The following is a 24019-nucleotide window of genomic DNA, read 5'->3' as shown; positions in this document are numbered from 1 at the left end:
TCCAACCTTTACTTACTTTGAATTTTAATGATAAAGCACCTGAAAACATTATTTATCGTTTGCACCATGGTGCAGACTTTTCAAAACAAAAACCCATCCCAAATGAGCATTGGAGTTGGGAGATTGTGCTCCACAGAGTGTGGCTGGAAACCCGTAGAAACAAGTAACTAGTAAGGGATGTTGCTATTCCTTTTGAATTTTTCTTTCTTAACCCTTCGTAGTACATCTTTTGCTGTGTAAACTATTGATGTTGTAATTCCGCCGCTTTAAGTCCCCCTGTTTAAATGCTGAAATCATGAGCAAATCGCAAAAGCGCTGGAGGAATTCGGCGGGCCAGACAGCATCTGTGGAGGGGGAATGGACTGGCGACGTTTGGGGTCGGGACCCTTCTTCAGACTGATTTGGGTTAGGGGAGGGAGGGAGGGAGGGGGGTGTGGAGAAAGCTGGAACAGGGAGGTGGGGGTGAGGCAAAGCCTGGTAGATGATAAGCGAAGATAGACACAGAAAGCTGGAGTAACTCAGCGAGACTGAAGGTCTCGCCCATTCCTTCTCTCCACAGGATGCTGCCTGACCCGCTGAGTTACTCCAGCATTTTGTGTCTATCTCCGGTTTAAACCAGCATCTGCACAAATGATGAGCGAATACTGGTTGAGGTGGGGGTGGGGGGTGGGGGTGGGGGGTTAATGGAAGATGGGTGGAACAAGTGACAAAAGCTAGAGGTGAAAAGGAGACAAAAGATTGTCGGATTAGGAGAGAAGAGGAAGAGTGCGATGCAAAGCCAGAGGGAGGAATATAGATAGAGGGGGAGGAGGAGGAGGAGGAGGAGGAGGAGGAGGGGGAGGAGGAGGAGGAGGAGGAGGGGGAGGAGGAGGAGGAGGAGGAGGAGGAGGAGGAGGAGGGGGAGGAGGAGGAGGAAGGGAAATGGGGGATTTGGAGATGGGGGAAATGAGTGTGCAGCAGACGGGAAAGGAGTAGGGTGACTGGGGTGGTGGGAGATGGTGGGAGAAATGTGCGCGCACTGGGGTAGTGAAGGGGCTACAGGGGGGGATGGTAGAGGAGAGGTGTCAGAGGTTATGGAGAGAAGGTAGGAGAATGGGGTTAGGAGGGAGAGATAGATCAGCCACGATTGAATGGCGGAGTAGACCTAATGGGCCAAATGGCCTAATTCTACTATCACTTAGTATTACTTGAATTGGATGATTCAAATCTCTGACTGTTTTTGGAGCTCTTCCAGTAAAGAGAAATTGGATCTTTTCATTGGATAATAGTCATTCAGTTTGGGATTTGTCCCATTAAGAATGTCCTCGCATGTTTAGTCAATCTACGCAAATATCTTGTATGTTTTGATAGAATTGAACGGAATGTTTCTGCTGGCAAATACAATGCCTGATTCAGCAGCGTGAGAGAGAGAGAGGGACATTTGATCGGTCTGCCCAACCTACACTCTCGACAGGGCCTCAGCCTCTATCTAACCTATTTGTCCCCTGCGTGCCTGCAGAATAAATTTCCTTTGCTTATTCCCCTCTGAGTCTTCAGATTACACTTGTTTCTGCCAACCCTTTCAGACCACAGTGACCGATCAAATGAAAGACTCCCTCTTCCTCAGGCATTCTCCCCTTTGACTGAGAAGATAATTGTCTGCCTCCTCAGCCACTCCACTCGACTGCACTCTGACTCGACAACGTTCTGTACTGATACGAATTTATTTGCAAAAATTTGAATTCATTTCCTTGAAGAAAAAAAACGATCAATATACGACGCTTGTCTTATCTAATAAATGACGAGGCTGGAGATTTGGCACGGAATTAAATACCTGGAACAGTTTCTGTCCATTAGGTGCTTCATGTGTTGTTAGCGTTTTGCAAGAGCCATTCAGACAGGGCATTGCAGCAACAATGGATGACTGATGCGAGATGGTAGACATCGGCCTGACACAGCAACGTGCTGTTTACACTTGGAACTCAGCGGGTCAGGCAGCATCTGAGCAGGGAATGGATAAATGACGTTTAGGGTTGGGACCATTCTCCGGACATAGATTGGTCTCATCTGAAGAAGTGCCCTGGCCCACAACGTCGTCTGTCTGTTCCCTCCACAGATGCTGCCTGATCTGCTGAGCTCCTCAGGAAAGCTGGAGTAACTCAGCGAGACTGAAGGTCTCGACCGAAGGTCTCGCCCATTCCTTCTCTCCACAGATGCTGCCTGACCCGCTGAGATACTCCAGCATTTTGTGTCTATCTCCGGTTTAAACCCAGCATCTGCACTTCCTTCCTGCACAAATGATGAGCGAATACTCGTTGAGGTGGGGGTGGGGGGGGGGGGGGGGGGGGGGGGGTAATGGAAGATGGGTGGAACAAGTGACAAAAGATAGAGGTGAAAAGGAGACAAAAGATTGTCGGATTAGGAGAGAAGAGGAAGAGTGCAACGCAAAGCACTTTTGCTCATTTGCTCAAGATTCCAGCATCCGCAGTCCCTTGCGTTTAGAGATTGTTTGGAGACACAACATGGAAACAGACCCTTCAGCTCAACAAGTCAAACGCCAACCATTGATCACCCATTCTCACTAATTCTATGTTATCTCGCTTTCCCATCCACTCCCCTACACACTCGGGGCCAATTTACAGAGGCCGATTATCCAACAAACCCGCACGTCTTTGGGATGTGGGAGGGAACCCACGTGGTCGCAGAGAAAACGTGCAAACTCCACACGGACAGCACCTGAGGTCGGGATTGAACCCGGATCTCTGGCCCTGTGAGGGCAGCGGCTTCCACCAGCTGTATCTCGGTGTTAACACTCTATTTCAGCCACCGTGTCTCGGTGGCAACACTGGCTCTGTATAAAGGCACGGGGATCATTTGAGCTTTCTGTGTGAAGGGCATCACCTCAAAGGCAATGAGAGGTGAAACGTGTGGTTCCTTTTTAAAGAGAGGTCCTGAGCAAATGTCCACCCTCATCAGAGACCCTTGGACTATCTTTAATCGGACTTGACTGGACTTTATCTTGCACTAAGGATGATCCCCTTCAACCTGTACCCGTACGCTGTGGATAGCTTGATTGTACGCACGTGTAGTCTTTCCGCTGACGGGATAGCACGCAACAATAGGCTTTTTACTGTAACTCAATGCGCGTAACAATAAAAAACTAAACGTCCTGAGACTTAGCAGGAAATTGAAGCTGGTTCATAATGATATTGTGGATGAGACCATTGGAACTGGTCGATTGGGAGGATCAGGTGGATGACCAATGGATGAACTTCATTCAGGATATCGTTCCTTTTGCCCTGGAGGTGTTGGTTATTTACTTCAGAATGGGAACAAGTGGTTCCCCCCCCCCCCCACCCCCCACCCCACCCCACCACTGAGTTCCCATTCATTATTACTTGGCTAGAGTTGCATTCAGTACCCGGAGGTCAATGTGCAGAATGGAAAAGTGTGTGTGTTCCAAGGAGGTCAGGCAGTGCAGATTTCCATCTGATGTGTCTCATTTGCAAGGACTTTCCTTCAGTCTTGGTTCTTAAATTAAACATTGCAATTGTGTGCATTAGGATAAACGCCGGTACTGAGTTGTAATGAGGGATTGGAATGTAAAATTATAATTACCTGGCTGGCTGGTTTGAGATCGAAAGATCAAATCCTCGCACTGAAATGTGCAGATAAGAGGCCAATATCTTTGGAGGAGATGCAACTGACTTCACTAACTTCAGGCAAGGGGGGCTCTCCAAGGCATGGAGCGAGGGTGTCTGAAAGAGAGAGGGAGTGGTGCGTTTGTTTTTAGAGAGAGGTAGAGAGTGTACGAGGATAGGTGAGTGTATGTGTGCGAGGGAGAGAGTGTGTAAAAGAGGGGGAGAGAGTGTATGTGTACGCAAGGGAGAACAATGGACGGAGTTTGTGCTTGTGGGAAAGGGAGAGAGAGAGTTTATGTTGGAGAGAATCAACAGAACTATGTAACGGAGTGTGTGTTTGCAGGTGAGGGTGTGCATGCACGTAAGAGGAGATGGAGAGCGAAAGAGATGAAGTGAGTGTGAGAGAGGGAGAGAGTGCATATCAGGAGGGAGCAAGAGTGCTACAAGAGGAGACGGGATGCATGAAAGAGTACATACACCGATCAGCCAAAACCCGATCAGCCAAAATATTATGACCAGCTGCCTAATACACTGTTGGTCCTCCGTGTGCAGCCCCATACGCAGCAGGGTGCGATGCATTGTGTATTGTGACACATTCCTCCCGTGACCACCATTATAATTTTCTGTGACTTGTGCCACAGTAGTCCTTCTGTCGGTTCGGACCAGACGGGATAGCCTTCGTTGCCCTCGTGCATCGATGAGCCTTGGGCGCCCAACGCCCTGTCGCCGGTTTGTGGTTTGTCCCTCCTCGGACCACTGTCGGTAGGTACTCACCACTGCTGACCGGGAGCACCCCACAAGCCTTGGCATTTCAGAGATGCTCTGACCCAGTCGTCTGGCCCTTGTCAAAGTCGCTCAGGTCTTTACTCCTGCCCATTTCTCCTGTATCCAACACATCAACTTCAGTCTGAAGAAGGGTCTCGACCCGAAACGTCACCCATTCCTTCTCTCCCGAGATGCTGCCTGACCTGCTGGGTTACTCCAGCATTTTGTGAATAAATACCTTCGATTTGTACCAGCATCTGCAGTTATTTTCTTATACATCAACGTCAAGAACTGACTGTTCACTTGCTCCCTAATATAACCCACCCCTTGACAGGTGCCATTGTAACAAGATTATCAATGTTATTCACTTTGCCCGGCAGTGATCATAATGTTTTGGCTGATCCGTGTATATATGTGAGAGGGAGAAGATGTAATTGTATAAGAGAGAGAGAGAGGGAGGGAGAGAGAGAGAGAGTGATGGTGAGGGAGATAATCTGCCTCGCTGTCTGTGAAGAAGTGTGCAAGTGAGAGAGAGTCTGAGGAGAAAGTGTGCGCAGAGAGAGAGTGCATGTTGGGAACAGTGCGAGAGTGAGTGAAAGAGTGTGTGAAAGAGAGCGAGAAGGCTTTTGTACGTATGTCTGAGGAGTTGTGCATGTGTGAGGACAGGATGTGTAAGTGTGAGAGAGGGCGTGTATAAGAGAGAACAAGTGAGGAGGTGTGGACGAACATGGAGGGATATGGACCACATGCAGGCTGAGGTGATTAGTTTGACTTGGCATCAGGTTCAGCACAGACATTGTGGCCTGAAGGGCCTGCTCCTGTGCTGCACTGTTTTATCTTCCAAAGAGTGTGTCAGAGAGGTGCATGTGTGCGAATGTGTGTGCGTGTGAGAGTTCATCTGTGAGAGGGGAGGAACTGACACATGAAGAGATGGATGAACGTGGTGTGTGAGCAATGTGCTCTGATTCAGTCTATCCTGTAATTGTCACCTATCCCGAAAAGTCACCTATCCTTTTCGTCCAGAAATGCTGCCTGACCCGCCGACTTCCTCCACCACTTTGTGTCTATCCTGTGGAGTGGTTGGCTCACCCAGTATCTGACCATGTGACGTATCAGGTTGGAGGTGCAAGGGCCCGTAGAATTCTGTCCGCAGAATTTCTTTGGCAAAGGAGATGATGTGGCTTCTAAATTACGTGAGGAGGACGTACATTTCTTCGTGTTATTTAAGGGTGTTCTCGACATGCAGAGTACAGTGTGGAAGACCATAAAAGATCACAAGAAAGTCTGCAACAAGGATGGCGTGCAATAGAGGAAGTGCTAAAAGGAAATTATTTTTACAAAAGAAGTGGAAACATCAGTTAACAGAATCAGGAAATGCTGATAGAGTGGGCAGGGTTTTGCAATATATCATTTCAATAACATTATGTACAATTGCCACAGGTCATTGGAGTGAACAGCTATGTTTTAGTTGGTTCACTCCATTGGCCAGTCTAGGCCCATCGTGCAGGTTTTCCTCTGCAGTAGTTTGCAATGAATCATGTTGTCCTTCCTGTGGCGTTTTGATCTGTGGTTTGAGCTCGAGGAAGTCTAAATATTTTCTGAGGCAAATGCAAATGAAATAAGATCCTCAGCGCCCCTTCCAGCACGGAGCTGTGCTGAGCTAAACCGGCGCCTGATAGAATGTGAATTTTCTTGTTCTGTTGGTTATTTATTGTTCAGGCTGAAATATTTTGGATTGAAGACGTGCCTTGCTAGTGTCTCCAGGTTTGTGCACACACCCCAGGGCTGCAGTGGTTGTAATTATGTGGGCGGATACAGCAGACATCTCCGCAGGTCACTGCTGAAGCCAGCACAGTGACGGTAGAAGTGGGGGGGGAACATCAGCCAGGACTCTAGCAGAACCTTCCTCTGCTCCTCCACTTAAAGCAGGAGAATGCTTAGACCCACCAAAATCCCAGTGCAAGGATTGTAACACTGGCTATCACACATCGAGGAGTTTCATTGGCAACATACAGAGAATTGTAAGCAGGAGAATGCTTTGCCCTAACTCAAAAAGCAGACTTCTAAACACGGTGTGTAATTAAAAAAAAACTGATCGTTTCCCTTATCCCTAACCAGTCTGAGGAAGGGTCTCGACCCGAAACGTCGCCCATTCCTTCTCTCCAGAGATGCTGCCTGTCCCGCTGAGTTACTCCAGCTTTGTGTGTCTACCTTCGGTTTAAACTGACATCTGCCGTTCCTTCCTTCACATTTCAATCACCTGCCTTATTTACTTTAGTTAATTGTATTTAAGAACTTCCTCTAATGCACACCATCCTAGTTGCAGGCTTCCTTGTGATCCTTGATAATACTTCCGCGCAGTATTTTGTCTGTTAAGAACCCTCCTAAATAATAAAATTGACCAATCTGTATGTCAAAATACAGGATGCTGACAAATCAGAGAGTCAGACAACCTTGTCAGAGAGTCATACAACATGAAAGCAGGCCCTTCGGCCCAATCTTTATTGTCACACTAGACCAAGTCAAGTCAAGTCAAGTCAATTTTATTTGTAAAGCACATTTAAAAACAACCCACATTGACCAAAGTGCTGCACATCTGATTAGGAAAAAAAAAAAAAGAAACATACAGTGCCAGGCAGCCAAACACAACGGCGCGGCCATCTTGAACAAAATGTTTAACTAAAGCAGAATGGTGTCCCGCGGGCCGCGCCGCACCGGGCGATGGAAGGCCCCGCGGCCGAGCCGCACCGGGCACTGTTCAGTCCCGCGGCCGAGCCGTGCCGGGCGATGGAAGGCCCCGCGGCCGAGCCGCACCGGGCGCTGTTCAGTCCAGCGGCCGAGCCGCGCCGGGCGATGGAAGGCCCCGCGGAAGAGACCTAAAAAAAAAAAAAAGAAAGATTTCCCCCACCCACACCCCCCCCCCCACATACCCACCCACCCTCACCACCCCCCCCACCCACACCCCCCTCCCACCCACATACACAAACAAAACAAAACACCCCACCACCAACACACAAACAGTCAAACGTCTCCGTTATGTTAAACGTCGCTGGAGTCAAGACCACCAAAGCTCGCTTATGTACTGTCTACAAAGAGACTCATGGCATCATACCCACTAACATATCTCATGGACCCGTTGGGCCCCAAACCTCTCCTGCATTGGTGCAGCACCCTCCCCTCCCCCCCCCCCTTCCGCTCCCCTCTCCCCCCCCCTCCCCCCCAACACTGATTTCAATGAAACCTCTTCCGTTAGCACAAAAGGGATGATGGTGAGTAAGGTAGGCCTAAAACTGTCACGCTATCGTGTACCATTTTGGCTGGATTTCAGGAACAAACAAACAAATAAGAGTTTTAGTATATAGATGCACAATTATGGTATGATCCAAGCACAATGAAAATATTGCTTGCAGCACCATCACAGGCATGTAGACTCAGACAACACACAAAAACAAATTATACATATATATATATATATTTATAAATATGTATAATTTGTTTAGTGTGTATATGTATGTGTATATATATATATATATATATATATATATAATATTTTATATATAGATATATATCTCGTATTAGAAAATAACTGCAGATGCTGGTACAAATCGAAGGTATTTATTCACAAAATGCTGGAGTAACTCAGCAGGTCAGGCAGCATCTCGGGAGAGAAGGAATGGGTGACGTTTCGGGTCGAGACCCTTCTTCAGACTTCTAAGAAACTTCTAAAAGAAAGACTTCAAAAAGGAAACAAGGCATTGGTGTAAAATGCAATTAGAGGAAAAATAAATCGTCCCAGTTAGTGCAGGAGGTGGTGTGTTGTTGGAGTTGGGGTGGGGTAGGGTTGGGGTTGTGCAGGTCGGTTCAAGAATACAATGGTTGTAGGAAAATAGCTGTTCGAAAACAGGACACAGAACACTGCGGCACGAGGACAGGCCCTGTGACCCGAAATGTCTGTGCTGAATATGATGCCAGGCTAAACTAATTTCCTCTGCCTTCACAAAATCCATGTCCCTTCACTCCCTGCATATCCACGTGCCTATCTAAAAGCCTCTTGAATGCCCCTATCATATCTGCTTCCACCACTACCCCTGGCAGCTTGTTCCAGTACCTAGTGGTGTGGGACTTCAGGCTTTAGTACCTCCTGCCTGATACCAGCAGTGAGTAGAGGGCATGTCATGGATGGTGGGATCCCCAATGATAGACGCTGCCTTCTTCAGACAATGCCGCGTGTAGATTTTTCGATTAGTGGGGAGGGCTATGCCCATGACATAATTCAATAATCCATTCATCTCGGCTCTGAATATACTCAACCTCTGAATATCCGCTGCCCCCTGGCCTCAAGACAATTTTTTCTCATCTCATATCTAAATGGTGAATCTTCCACAACTGGTTCTCTGCCTCTCCGCCTTGAGAAAACAGCGTCTATCCTGTCAAAGTCTCCCTGAATCTTTTATTTTCCACTCGGATCAACCCTCATTCTCCCAAACTCTGGTGAGTTCAGGCCTTTCTCAATCTCCCGTCAACCCTGGAATAAATACCGTGAACCTCCGCTGCACTGCCTCCTTTTGTTTGGAGACCGGAATTACACGCAGTCCTTCAAGTGTGATCTCGCCGAAGCCCAGGGCCTCCGTCACCATGTGCTCCCTTGTAATCATGACGGGCCTACTACTTGCCTTGCTAACTGCCTGCTGTCGTTGCACCCTAATTTCCTGCTGCTTGTGAGCAAGCACACCAAGGCACTTGGCCTTCTGTTCATTCTGCCCCATTGAGATCTGTTTGTAGCTGTGATGTTTCTTGGCAGAAATCTCCAGTCTATAGAAGGCAGCTCCCATTTTGAGTTTGAATCAGTGGCTGAATCACCTCATAAACTCCAGGGATATATTTGGAGAGCTGTTGGACAGATGGCAAATTCTCTTCAGTGTCGAGGAGATAAAAGTGATAATTGAGAAGAATGACTATGATAATCCTTGCCCAGCATTACTCGATAAACAAACATTATCTTTGTAGCATGCAACACGTAAACAGTCCCTTTGGCTCAACTTATGCACAATGACCAAGATGCCCCATCGAAGCAGGTCCCATTTGGCCCATATCCCTCTAAACCTTTCCTATCCATGTTCCTGTCCAAATGTCTTTTAAACGTTGTTATTGAACCTTCATGCAACTTCCTTTGGCAACTCTTTCCACCTACCCACCACCATCTCTGTGGAAAAAGTTGCCCCTTGGGTTTCTATTGAATCTTTCCTTTCACACCTTAAACTTATGTCCTCTAGTTCTTGATTCCCCTACCCTGAGAAAAAGGCTCTGTGTATTCACTCTATCTATCCCCTTATAATTTTATACACCTCGGCCTCCTACGCTCCAAGGAATAAAGTCCCAGCCTGCCCAACTCTCTCCCTGTAGCTCAGGCCCTCAGGTTCTGACAAAATCCTTGTAAATTGTTGCACTTTTTCAAACTCAATGGCATCTTGTTGAGAGAATTGTGTATTCTCTGTGTGTGCTCTTTCCTCCCACATCCCAAACATGTGTGGGATGATGGGTCAACAAGCCACTGTAATGGCGGTAGAATGGGGGTATGGGGAGAAGGCAGGAACGGGGTACTGATTGAGAATGATCAGCCATGATCACATTGAATGGCAGTGTTGGCTCGAAGGGCCGAATGGCCTCCTCCTGCACCTATTGTCTATTGTCTAATCTGGAGTGCTTTGATTGAAATGTGTGGAGAATAGGATGTTGCCCGGCCTTGCGGGCTTGAGCTACAGGGAGAGGTTGGATCGGCTGGGACCTTTTTCTTTGGTACATAGGAGGCTGAGGGGTGACTTTATTGAGGTGTACAAGTTCATCAGTGGCACGGATAAACTGAATGCTCATGGTCTATTTCCCAAGGTGGCGAATTGTAGAACTTAAGGGCACAGGCTTCAGGTGAGCGGGGAGAGATTCCAGAGGGACCTATCCAGGGGAAACCTTTTCACTCGGAGAGTAGTCCTTATGTGGAACGAGCTGGCAGAGGAAGCTATAGAAGTGGATATAAGTACGAATTTTAAAAGACAGTTGGAGAGATATGTGGCTGGGAGTTGTTTAAAACTGTAGAAACATAGAAAATAGGTGCAGGAGTAGGCCACTCGGCCCTTTGAGCCAGCACCGCCATTCAGTATGATCATGGCTGATCATCCACCATCAGTACCCCATTCCTGCTTTCTCCCCATATCCCTTGAACCTGTTAGCCCTAAGAGCTATATCCAACTCTCCCTTGAATATATTTGGAGGGAAATGGACCAAATGCAGACAAATGGGATGAGCCGAATGTGTCAATTTGGTTGGCATGGGCACTGGGTGGAAGAACCTGTTTTCTTGCTGTGTGACCCAGATTTGACCAGTAGCAGATTTAACTTAATACGGAGAAGCATGAAAATCTTTTGGCCTAAGGAATAAAAATAATGTGAAGTGTCATTGTTCTGAAGTACGTGTAAGAAAAAGGGGATCTGGGTGTATCTGTGCATAAGCCTGGGAAAGTGACAGAGCTTGTTGATCAGTCGTTAATAAACCTGTCGTTTGTGAATAGAGCAAAGCTGTGTGAAAGAAGTGAGGCTCTGTTATACCTGTATGCAGCTCTGGTTAGAACACAATGGAAATATTGTATTCAGCTCTGAATGTGAAGCTTCAAGAGAAGGTAACAGTAGGTGAAACGGAACTGGAGACAGAAGGATCTGCGGATGCTGCAATCTTGGGCAAAAACACAAAGCGCTTGAGGAACCTGAACAGATTGTTCAAAGACCATGGGACAGGGATTTAAATCTGGGCAGAGAATCCAAGGGAGAAAGGTTGGAAATATTTCCAAACTCATGGTTATGATTTGAAATGTACTGCTCGTAAGAGGAGCAGAAACAGGAAAGTACCAGGGGTTTCAGAAGTGCGGCACCTGAGGGAACAATAGCCTGCAGCCATGTAGGGAAAGGGAGGAATGGGACTGATGGTATTGATCTGCCAGGATATTGGCAATCCCAATGGTTTTGGCATGTGTCGAACACAAAGTGCTGGAGGAACTCAGTGGGTCAGTCAGCATCTGTGGAAGGAATGGACAGGTGATGTTTCTGATTGATTTGCCATGTGGCTCAGCAGGTGATATCCATTCCCCCCCCCCCCCCCCCCCCCCCCCACACACACAACATTCTGGCTTCACTGGAATATTTACTGCATCGTTTGCAGAAATAAATGTGAATTATAACCATTCAGTAGTCCACAAGCACTACCAGCACAGTACCAAGGTCCTGAGCATTGGTTACTCTGAAACTGTGTTAAAGGTTGACCCATTCTATGCAAATTATTAGTGTTGTTCAGACATTGGCTTTAATTGAAGCTGGAAACCATAATAAGTTGGAACAGGTCACGGGATCAGAGACTTGGTATTGGGTTGGGATTGTGAGATCGGTTCAGGAGCCTGATAGTGGTGGGAAAGTAAGTGTTCCTGAAACTGGCGTTGTGGAACTTTGCTTCTGAACCTCCTTGCCTGATGGTAGCAGTGAGAAGCGGGCATGGCCCAGATGGTGGGTATCCTTGGTGATAGATGCCAACTTGTAGAGGCAGTGCCTCATGTGGATGCTGTCAATTGAGGGCAGAACTGCGCCCATGCTGGGCCCATGCTGGGCTGAGCCCACTGCATCCTGCAGCCTCCTGTGTTCCTGTGCATGGCAATTGCCCCATCAGTGCATCTGCAAATGTTTGTTAGAGGATGGTGGATTATCGGAGTTTACTTGGGAGTTTCAGTGTAAAATAAAATGATGTTTAAAACGTCAGCATGTTCACTGATCATTTACGAGCCTGCGGTTGAGATCTCAGTGCCGAAACTGGTGGGTTTGCTGAGCAGGTAATAAGTATCTGACCACCGAGCATCCAAATACAAATCAATTCGCAAAGAGCTTTTAAACAACAACTCGTTTTGGTCTTCTGATGCATTTGCAAAACTTAACTCTCAAATTCATATCACAGCCAGACACAAAATGGGGGAGTAACTCAGCGGGACAGGCGGCATCTCTGGAGAGAAGGAACGGGTGACTTTTCGGGTCTTCTTCAGAAGACGGGTCTCGACCCGAAACCTCGCCCATTCCTTCTCTCCAGGGATGCTGCCTGTCCCGCTGAGTTACTCCAGCACTTTGTGCCCATCTTCGGTTTAAACCAGCATCTGCAGTTCCTTCCCACACAACATTCATATCACAGTTGCCCTGGATCAAGAGCAAGCATTGAGACAGTCTTCCTCTCGTGCCCCTGGCGCAGTGAGCTACCTGTGTTCCACACTCCTGCTCACTGCTCCTGATGTGCTTTACCTTGTGGAGTGCGCCCGGATACTTCGAGGTTTACTTCTCATTTAACACTGCGGGATCCACCAGTCTCTGCTCGCTTCTTATCGACTAATTCAACTAATTAGTTTCCTAATTAAAGCGTTGATGCTGCACCTGGTGCTTTCAAGCACAGGACTCTCACTCCTCGTGTAAAAGTATCATTGTGGTGTTTGGATCACAAAGGATGCTCCATGTGTTTGCTTTATCATTATCCTGAATGGAAATGTACAAACTGCACAACGCTGTCTGAATGCATTGGCGTACATCCCTGTTATAGACTTAGACCCCAATGCACAGACTTGCAGTGTGCTCACCTACTCTGGTAGACATACACCAACCCTCTCCCACCTACAGTTCCACCAAAGCACCAGATTCAATAACCTGAATGTACTTACATACATACATACGTACATACATACATACGTACATACGTACATACATACATACATACATACATACATACATACATACATACATACATACATACATACATACATACATACATACATACATACATACATACATACGTACATGTTGGCAGACGCAGTGTTAAATGCCAGCAGCATGTTCAATGCCTTACATTGGGGTTTGAATGCCTGAGGTCCCAGTGCTATGGGAGTAGATGTTGTCTCAGTGCAAAGAATAATAAAACCAGTCAAGATTATTTAATTGTTGTATGTACCTGCCGTGGAACAATGAAATGCTTCCTTGCTCTAGCTTAACCCACCTGTAAATGCAATAACACACAGATGGACAAATAATCAATAATGCAATAAATTGATAACAGTAATACTAGGTAACCATGATGGTGCAAAATCAAAGTCCGAAGTGCAATCAAAGACACAGACCATAGAAGATTCTAGTTGCTGAGGTTAGTGTTGCACAGCCTGCTGGTTGCTGGGAAGAAGCTGCCCTTGAACCTGGTGGTCATTGTTTCAAGGCTCCTGTATCATCTTCCCAATGGTAGTAGGGAGGTGAGAGTGCGGCCAAGGTGTTGTGGGTCTTTGATATTGGCTGCCTTTTTCAGACACACTTTTTGGTCGATCACTTTGATGGTGGGGAGGTCAGTATCTGTGATGGATCAGGCAATGTCTAACACTCTCCCCAGTCTCCTTCGTTCCTGAGTGCCTGCCGTAAAACAACCAGTCAGTGTGTGTGAATCTATTGGCATTCAAAGGGAGAGAAAAGGGTCCCTCTAGCCACCATGCTGTGGCGTAAAGGATCGATAGATTGGAGGAGAGCAGAGGTGTGTGGTGGGAGCGATGTGGTTTTGTGCAGTTCCTGGGGTTCGTTCCATGGTTTAAGTGTAGTAAAATGCTGGCAAAACCAGGAAATGGACTTCAATCAGAAACCTTGAATAGTTACTTTATGCTTTAAGATAAAACAGTTGGCAACAGCAGACTTGTGAACATCCCTCCTCTGAATGAGAAGGCAGCAGGCCATTCTGCCCATCTAGTCGGCACGGTGGCGCCGCGGTAGAGTTGCTGCCTTACAGCGCTTGCAGCACCGGAGACCCGGGTTCGATCCCAACTGTGGGAGCCGTCTGTACGGAGTTTGTACGTTTTCCCCGTGACCACGTGGGATTTCTCCGAGACCTTCAGTTTCCTCCCGCAATCCAAAGACGTACAGGTTTGTAGGTAAATTGGCTTGGTATATGTGTAAATTGTCCGTAGTGTGTTAGTGCTAGTGTTAGTGTGTAGAATAGTGTTGGTGTGCAAGGTGTCGCTGGTCGGTGCGGACTTGGTGGGCCCAAGGACCTGTTATTCCGTGCTGTATCTCCAAACTAAACTCGTCCATGATGGTGCTTGGTCTCTCCATATGGGGGACCCATGTGAGAACACAGGTTGTCTTGTGCCAGTGACATCCTACTGCAAGGCACTACCAGCTGACAAAGCCTCTCTCCCAACCTATCTGATAATAAGCTTGCTGCACGCAGGCAATGAATCTGCCACTTCACTCCTGTGCTAATCAGTATCCTCTGTAACCCCCCCAACCCACAATGGATAACTCTGTCAGCGGAAAGTTTAGGCTGTGTAACAGGTCAGAAAGCAATCAGATCTCGGCACATTGCATAACTCGCATCAGTGGCTCTTCCATTCGAGTCCCTTCCCCATTCCCTGAATGTGATTTAGGTCAATGTTAGCCCAGAACAGTAATCACAAAAACACAATGCTGTGGATGTTGGACTTCTGCAATAAAACGGCAGCACGGTGGTGCAGCGGTAGAGTTGCTGCCTTACAGCGAATGCAGCGCTGGAGACTCGGGTTCGATCCTGACATCGGGCGCCGTCTGTACGGAGTTTGTACGTTCTCCCCGTGACCTGCGTGGGTTTTCTCTGAGATCTTCGGTTTCCTCCCACACTCCAAAGACGTACAGGTTTGTAGGTAAATTGGCTGGGCAAATGTAAAAATTGTCCCTAGTGGGTGTAGGATAGTGTTGGTGTGCGGGGATCGCTGGGCGGCGCGGACCCGGTGGGCCGAAGGGCCTGTTTCTGCGCCGTATCTCTAAATCTAAAAAAATCTAAAGAATGCTGGAAATACTTGACCAGCCAAGCAGCACCTGTAGAGAGAGAGAGAGAAACAGAATTAACAATTTGGATCAAAAAGTTGTCAACTTGAAACATTAACATAACGTAGAACATAGCACAGGAACAGGCCCACCAGCTCATAATGTCTATACCAAACAGGTGGCAAAATAAACTAATCTCCTCTACCTGCACGTGATCTTTGTCCCTCCATTCCCTGCATATCCTTGTGTTTATCTGCAAGCCATTATCGTATCTGCCTCCACCACCACCTTAGCAGCGCATTCCAGGCACCCTCCACCCTCTTTGGAAAAGAAACTTACCCTGCAAGTCTCCTTTAAACTTTACCCTTCCCACCTTAAAGCTATGCCTTCAAAACCTTTGACATTTCCAACCTGGGAACAAAGGTTTTCTTCAGAGGTACAGGTGCTCCCAGGCTTACGATGCTTCGACTTGCGATATTTCGACTTTGCGATGGTGCGATCGGCAGCGGCCCAATGTGAGCTGCCGCTCGCTGCCCGCCACGTGATTGTTGTACTTCGTGGTCCGGTACTTGTTGTACCTTTGTTGTGACTCTGGAAGGACCACGAGTACACATGTTTATGATGTTATTCCGTGGCCACCTGCATCCAGAGTGACCACCTAATCATGTCGACGTCCGAAATTTTGGGTTTGCGATGGGATTCTCGGAACGGAACCCCATCGTAAGCTGAGGGGCACCTGTGCAGCGGAGGGAACAGGGCCCTTCAGCTGACTGAGTCCATGCCAACCATCGTTCACTCTAGTTCCATGCTATTCCAGTTTCACGTTCAGTCCCGACACACGAGGGGCAATTTACACGAGGCCAATGAACTCTCACTCCTTTGGAATGTGGGAGGAGCCAACATCCGTGTCTCGGCTAACTCTTTGGAGGAGCCCTCCTGTCCTCTACCTTGTGATTCTGAAAAGCTTTGCAACATTTTGAGGGCTTGAGCTACAGGGAGAGGTTGAGCAGGTTAGAACTTTATTCCTTGGGGCACAGGAGGATAAGGGGGGAAATCTTCTGGAGGTGTATAAAATTATGAGGAGATTAGATAAGGTGAATGCACAGAGCCTTTATCCCTAGAGCAGGGAAAACAAGAACTAGAGGCATCGATTTAAGGTGAAAGGGGAAAGATTTAATCAGAATCTAAGAGGCAACTCTATCACACAAGAGGGTGGTGGGCTTTTGGAACGAGCTGCCAGAGGAAGTAATTGAGTCTGGGATAATAACTACATTTATAAGGCACTAGGACAGGTACATAGATAGGAAAGGTTTAGGGGGGGTGTGGGCCAAATGGGGGCAAATGAGACTAGTGTAGATGGGGCATCTTAGTTGGCATGAATGAGGTGGGATGAAGGGCCTGATTCCTTAACTCTTAGGCTCTAATTGGAAGCAGCAGCCTGTTTGGTCCAGAAGAATAAAGCCTTCGCCGTATAAATATGTTGATGTTATTGGACGCGAAAGGGAAATATTCTGAAGGGATTTGAGGCAGATGAAGAACAAAGCTGAATTAGACTGAATGCATTTGTATTTAAACTGTGCCTCTGTCTTTTCGTTGAGCACGGTGCTTACCCTTTGCTTCCTGCCCACAGAGCATGTTGACTGGACTGATGTACCATCGGCCAGAGGACCCGATCGAGTATCTGGAGGGATGCTTGCGGAGGGTACGGGAACTCGGAGGGCCGGAGAAAGTGAAGTGGGACACCTTCATCCCACAGGAGCGGCGCCCATTGCCGCCCATTAATGGCGGCCCGGGCAAGAAGCCAATATTTCGGACAGGTGAATGAGCACAAACAATTCATCTCCAGTTGCAACTAAAGGGATTGATCCCGAATCTACTTTTGGAAGGGCTGCTGCTGGTGTCGACTGGTAGGGAGAATTATAGAAACGGGTGGGAGATGCATGCAGATGGATCTGAGCCGAGTGTAACCCAGCTAAATCATTTGGAACTGGTTAAAGGGCCAGTCCTTTTGAGGGTGCCTTTGGCTGGAAAAGGAGGGTGTCATACCATGGAGACAGGCCATTCTGCCCACCTAGTCCATGCCAGCGATCACTCGTCCATGTGCACTAATCCCATTTTATTTTATCCGCATTCCCACCAGCTTTTCCCGCAAGATTTTACCACTCACCTTCACACTCCGGACAATTTACAGTGGACAATAAAGCCAACAGCTTACACATCATTGGTATGTTGGGGGAAACAGGAAGACAGGGTAGAAAGTTACAGTCATAGAATCATGGTCATTTCAGCATGAAAACAGGTCCTTCGGCCCACCTTGCCCATGCCGACCAAGATGCCCCATCTGCACTCATCCCACCTGTTCACGTTTGGCCCAAATACCTCCGCTCAACCTTTCCTAGCCACGTGCCTTTTAGATTTCGATGGTGGGGAGTCAAAAGGAAAGCTTGCAAACACCACACAGGCAGCAGTAGGTCAACATTGAAGTGGGTTACTGGAGCCGAGGTGCAGCAGCTTGACGAGCTGCCTTTCTGCGCCACACTGGCTGGGAGGCGAAGATCGATGCGGCTTATTATCATGTGAACTTCAAGCTCCAGTCGGGTTTATTGTCACGTGTACAAGTACAGTGTGGCACAGGTGCAAGGAAAATCTTGCTTGAGGCAGCATCGTGGGTATATAGACTCAGACAAACAGGCAAAATCAAAAGTAAATCAAATTAAACACCAGGTTCTGAAAGAAATAAGACTGTGCAAAAAAAACATGCCGTTAGGACAAAACCATATTTAGAAAATAAAAATCAAGTCCGTGGTAGTTCATGGTGTTCCGTTGTTGAGCTGGACAGTTCAAGAACCTGATGGTTGGAGGAAAGTAGCTGTCCATGAACCCCGTGGTGTGGGACTTCAGGGTTCTGTACCTCCTGCTCGACAATAGCAGTGAGAGGAGAGCACAGCCTGGATGGTGGGGATTCTTGCTGCTGGATGCTGCCATTGATGTGAGGACCGTGAGGCTGTGTCCACCTCTCTCTGCAGCCTCTTCTCAAACATGGCACCGCATCTGGTGCACGCTGCCGCATGTTGCTGGGAGCTCATGGGCAAAGGGTTTTCCCAAATGCAGACGTTGTGCTTTTCTCTCACAGTCAAGCAGGGAAAAGCTTTGCTGTTTCAAAAGCTCCTCGTTGTGGACAGAAAGATTGTCTGGCTAATAGAAAACAAGGTAGCAGAGGTCATTAGCTGGCTGGCGGGACGTAACACGGAAAGTGCCTCAGTATTGACACTGACATCTCCACTGCTTCCTGGAATACAAATGATTCGCATGCAAGAACGGAAAGTCTATTTGCTAAGTTGTTGATGACACAAAGATAGATAAGACACATAAGTTGTTATGATACAAAGATAGATAAGACACATAAGTTGTTATGACACATAGATAGATTGGAACGAGAGACACAAGGAACTGCTGATGCTGATTTGGAAAATCAAGCACCAGTAACTCAACCGGTCAGGCACCATCTCTGGAGGACATGGATAAATGGACATGGTTGGGATCCTTCTCGATGAAGGAGAATAAGTTTAGTTTATAGATCATATCATATATATATACAGCCGGAAACAGGCCTTTTCGGCCCTCCAAGTCCGTGCCGCCCAGTGATCCCCGTACATTAACACTATCCTACACCCACTAGGGACAATTTTTACATTTACCCAGCCAATTAACCTACATACCTGTACGTCTTTGGAGTGTGGGAGGAAACCGAAGATCTCGGAGAAAACCCACGCATGTCACAGGGAGAACGTACAAACTCCTTACAGTGCAGCACCTGTAGTCAGGATCGAACCTGAGTCTCCGGCACTGCATTCGCTGTAAAGCAGCAACTCTACCGCTGCGCTACCGTGTTGCATGGAATCAGGCCCTTCGGCCCACTGAGTCCGTGTCGACCATCTGTTCACACTAGTTCCATGTTATCCTACTTGATCATCAACTCCCAATAAACTGGGGGCAATTTGCAGAGGCCAATTGACTTACAGCCAGCAAGTTGTTGGGATGTGGGAGGGAACCGGAGCACCCGGAGAGGACCCACGCAGTCACAGGGAAAACGAGCAAACTCCACACAGACAGCGTCCGAGGTCAGGATCAAATCCAAGGTCCCTGGCTCTGAGGCATGAAGAGGTCATAAGGGGACCTGGATTTGGTCCTGACCTCGGACGCTGCCTGTCATGATAGGTTCAGTCAGTTGACAGAGATTTGGCAAATGGAGAATAATGTAGAGGAAGGTGTGAAATTGTCCACCTTGGCAGGGGGCAAGAAAGGAAGCCTTTAGTCAGAACTCTTGAGGTGCAGGGGGGGGGGATCTGCATGTGACTGGCCAAAGGAGAGTAGGCAGCTCTGCACACTTAACGGTTTCCTTACTTCATGAAAGATGTACAGTAAATGCATCGGAAGCAGTTCAAAGAAGTCCAATACAACTGATACTTAGAGTGGGTAGAGTGCAAGGGAGGGCAGATGCTGCAATCTGGAGCAACGATCTGGTGGAGGAACTCAGCGGGTTGAGCAGCATCTGCGGAGGGGGAAAGGAATAGTCGACGTGTCGGGTTGAAACTCTGACATACCACCTACATCTTGCTCTCCCAGGTGTCACATTTCCCCAGTTGCTGTTGTTCTTCAACCCTCCCAATAATCCTCCCACTGTATATTTCCTCGCATGCTTGAGGATAAGGGGGAAGTCTTTTAGGACTGAGATGAGAAAACATTTCTTCACGCAGAGAGTGGTGAGTCTGTGGAATTCTCTGCCACAGAAGGTAGTTGAGGCCAGTTCATTGGCTATATTTAAGAGGGAGTTAGATGTGGCCCTTGTGGCTAAAGGGATCAGGGGGTATGGAGAGAAGGCAGGTACAGGTTACTGAGCTGGATGATCAGCCATGATCATATTGAATGGCGGTGCAGGCTCGAAGGGCCGAATGGCCGACTCCTGCACCTATTTGCTCTGTTTCTATGCATCTACCCTTTGGTACGTTCATGAACCCAAGACGTATCGATGAATTAGCAGTGAAACGGGGCCAGTGATGGGAAACGGGAAGCTCTCTGTGAAAGGAGAAGTGGGGGAGCTTAAACTGTGACCTGTGATACCGTTGGCTTTGTTCCAAAGTCGGAACAGATTGTTTTTGGCAGCAAGTGGTACAGGGTGTTCAACGACAGGTGGATACAGCTGAGCCACGATTACCCCTGAACGCTGCGAATTTTAAACTGGTCTGCAGCATCGTCGGTCAGCATCTGGTGAGAGCAGCTGTAGTGGAGGAAGTATCCACAGAAATGTCTTCCATTGGTTTCCCACTGTGGCCATAATGTGCACCACCTACAGCACTTGCCCACCCTTCCTCTCCAACCACCAAGACGGGCAATGGTTGCAGGAGTGTGGGATCCCACCACCCATAGATTCCCCTCCGACACATACAAGGGCCGAATCCAACTCTTTCCTGCTGCATCACACAGACCAGACTTCCCACCACTGACACCATCTACACTTCACATTGCCTTGGAAAAGCAGCCAACATAATCAAAGACTTGCCCCACCCGGGATCTTCCCCCTACCTGCCCTCATCCAGCAGAAGGTTCAGAAGCTTTAAAGTATGCACTGGACTCGGGAACGGTTTCTCCCCCTCTGTTGTCAGACTTGTGAACGATTCTTCCAAAAAGTAAGGTGCTGTCCAATTCACCTCTACCCCATTGCAGACATTGGACTTTGTCTCTGGAACTGATGCACTGTAATGCTGAGAACGATATTCTGTGCTCTGTTTCTTCCCCTTTGCTCTACCTATTGTACTTGAGTTCGGCTTGATTGTATTTATGTGTGGTATTCTCTGATCTGCCTGGATAGCACGCAAAGCAAATCTTTTCACTGTATCTTGGTTCATGTGACAATAACAAACATAAACCTATATCACACCGATAAATATATAATCAACAATGCATTAAATTAATATCAGTAATATCAGGTAACCATGTTGGTACAAATCTAGCTGCCCACTAGAAGTTCATAGTTGCTCATGTCAATAATGTGCAGTGTTCATGATTTGAGTATAGGAGCAGGGAGGTTCTGCTGCAGTTGTACAGGGCATTGGTGAGACCACACCTGGAGTATTGCGTACAGTTTTGGTCTCCTAATCTGAGGAAAGACATTCTTGCCATAGAGGGAGCACAGAGAAGGTTCACCAGATTGATTCCTGGGATGGCAGGACTTTCATATGAAGAAAGACTGGATAGACTCGGCTTGTACTCTCTGGAATTTAGAAGATTGAGGGGGGATCTTATAGAAACTTATAAAATTCTTAAGGGGTTGGATAGGCTAGATGCAGGAAGGTTGTTCCCGATGTTGGGGAAGTCCAGAACAAGGGGTCACAGTTTAAGGATAAGGGGGAAGTCTTTTAGGACCGAGATGAGAACGTTTTTTTTCACACAGAGAGTGGTGAATCTGTGGAATTCTCTGCCACAGAAGGTAGTTGAGGCCAGTTCATTGGCTATATTTAAGAGGGAGTTAGATGTGGCCCTTGTGGCTAAAGGGATCAGGGGGTATGGAGAGAAGGCAGGTACGGGATACTGAGTTGGATGATCAGCCATGATCATATTGAATGGCGGTGCAGGCTCTAAGGGCCGAATGGCCTACTCCTGCACCTATTTCCTATGTTTCTATGTTTCCGATGGCGGCTGGGAAGCGCTTCTTGAACCAGGAGGTCACGGTTCTCGTGTTCCTGTACCATCTTCCCGATGGTAGCAGTGAAATGAGAGTATGGCCAGGATGGCGTAGGTCTTCGGCTGTATTGCCTACCTTGCTGAGATAGCTCTTCCTGTAGATCCCTCCAACGCCGACTCGGAAACATATCAGAAGTTCCGTCATTGTTTGCTGGGTCTAAGTCCTGGAGCTCTCTGCCCAATAGCTCTGCGGGTGGGAGCAGAGCACCTTCGCCGGAAGGACTGGTTTAAGAACAACGTTCACCCCCAACCCCCCTCCCCCCACCCCTCCCCACCTCCCCGAGAACAATTAGCGGGTGAACAGCAAAGGCTGCACAGATCTGGTAGAGCGAACAAAATAAATCGTCTGCCTTCTTCACCCTTGTACTGAGGGAGGGAGCCTTGCCGGTTGGTTTGGGCAACATTTTATGATTAATCTTGCCGTTAGCGAGCAGTTGGAACCCGCAGTGCACCTGAGCAGAAGTTAAAAATAATCATGTGATGGAAATGCCTGACAGCTCTTTGGTTTAAAAACCGTCGAATTGACGGGGTTTTTTTTGTGTCTGGTGTTCTATTTTTATTTTCCATGTTCTTGACCACAGGCGTCTTGTCTTTACCTACGCTTGGTCTCAGGTGTTTGGAGCAGGGTTATGTGGGGGTGGGGTTGGGGGTGGGGGTGGGGGTGGGGGTGGGGGTGGGGATGAGGGTGGGGGTGGGGGTGGGGTGGGGGTGGGGGTGGGGGTGGGGGTGGGAGAGAGAGCGGATGTCCCGTGCCATTGCATAGCCAAGCCCTCACCACATCACACGCTGTTCCTCTTTGCAAGCTGTCCTCCGAGCCTGGCCTTCGTGGGTTCAACTTGAAAGCTTTGAGTTCTTTGAATATGCCAACTGCTCTTTACAGCGATGATCAGATGTGGTTAATGTGTTCGCTGAAACACCCCTAAAAGACGCCTGCGGTTTGAGATTATAATCGCAGACGCACAAATTATCCCTGTAAGCTGCTGCTCGAAGTTGAATATCTGTAATAACAGACGCACTCTAGGAGGAACACAATATGCTGGAGTAAATCAGGTCAGGCAGCATCTCTGGAGGACGTGGGTGGGTGACATTTCACGCCAGGACTCTGTAATTTAGTTTGGAGACACAGCATGGAAACAGGCCCTTCGGCCTATTGTGTCCATGCTGACCACAGTAGCACTAATTCTATATTATGCAACCTCCTCATCCACTCTCAATCTCAACACACTAAGCACAGGCTCGGCGATTGTTTTGCTGAACACCTCCGCTCAGACCGACTCAACCAACCTGATCTCCCGGTGGCTCAGCGCTTCAACTCCGCCTCCCATTCCCAATCTGACCTTTCTGTCCTGGGCCTCCTCCATTGTCAGAGTGAGGCCCAGCGCAAATTGGAGGAACAGCACCTCATATTTCGCTTGAGCAGTTTACACCCAAGCGGTTTGAACATTGACTTCTTTAACTTCAGGTAGTCCCTGCTTCTCCTCTCTATCCCCTCCCCCTTCCAAGTTCTCCCACCATTCTTCCTGTCTCCGACTACATCCTATCTTTGTCAGTCAGATAGGACTGAAGAAGGGTCTCGACTCGAAACGTCACCCATTCCTTCTTTCCCGAGATGCTGCCTGACCCGCTGAGTTGCTCCAGCATTTTTGTGTCGACCAAAAAGGCACCCACGTGGTCATAGGGAAAACGTGCAAACTCCACACAGCAGCACCCAAGGTCAGGATTGAATCTGGGTCTCTGGCGCTGTGAGGCAGCAGCTCGACCAGCTGCGACACTGTGCCGCTCATCAACTCTTCAGAGTCTTGTCAAAGAGCAGGGGTGCAACACGTATCACAGGGAGAGAGTCTCATAACATAACATAGACACAAATAGCTGAAGTAACTCGGCGCGGACAGGCAGCATCCCTGGAGAGAAGGAATGGGTGGCGTTTCGGGTCGGGACCCTTCTTCAGACGAGTCTCACAGAACTCCTGACGGAGAGAGGAGGAGAAGTTCTTCGAAGCGGGCATGGCTTGAGGGGATTTAGCAGTGGAGCAGTAAAATGTGGACACGA

At 48.0% G+C, this 24019-nt stretch overlaps 1 protein-coding gene across 2 annotated transcripts in view; it reads left to right on the top strand.

The window, feature by feature from the left end:
* The window catches only part of LOC144608208 (adenylate kinase isoenzyme 1-like), a 93987-nt gene that overhangs the window by 1939 nt on the left and 68029 nt on the right, over nucleotides 1-24019 (top strand). For both annotated transcript variants that reach the window (XM_078425761.1, XM_078425760.1), the window contains exon 3: nucleotides 16860-17046. In XM_078425761.1, coding sequence (XP_078281887.1) covers nucleotides 16860-17046 — 187 coding nt within the window. The remainder of the gene's footprint in view (nucleotides 1-16859; nucleotides 17047-24019) is intronic.

The sequence above is a fragment of the Rhinoraja longicauda genome, chromosome 31 (genome assembly GCF_053455715.1).
Source record: "Rhinoraja longicauda isolate Sanriku21f chromosome 31, sRhiLon1.1, whole genome shotgun sequence".
Taxonomy (NCBI): domain Eukaryota; kingdom Metazoa; phylum Chordata; class Chondrichthyes; order Rajiformes; family Arhynchobatidae; genus Rhinoraja; species Rhinoraja longicauda.
Note: the sequence above shows the minus strand (reverse complement) of the source record. Positions and strands in the feature narration are given on the sequence as shown.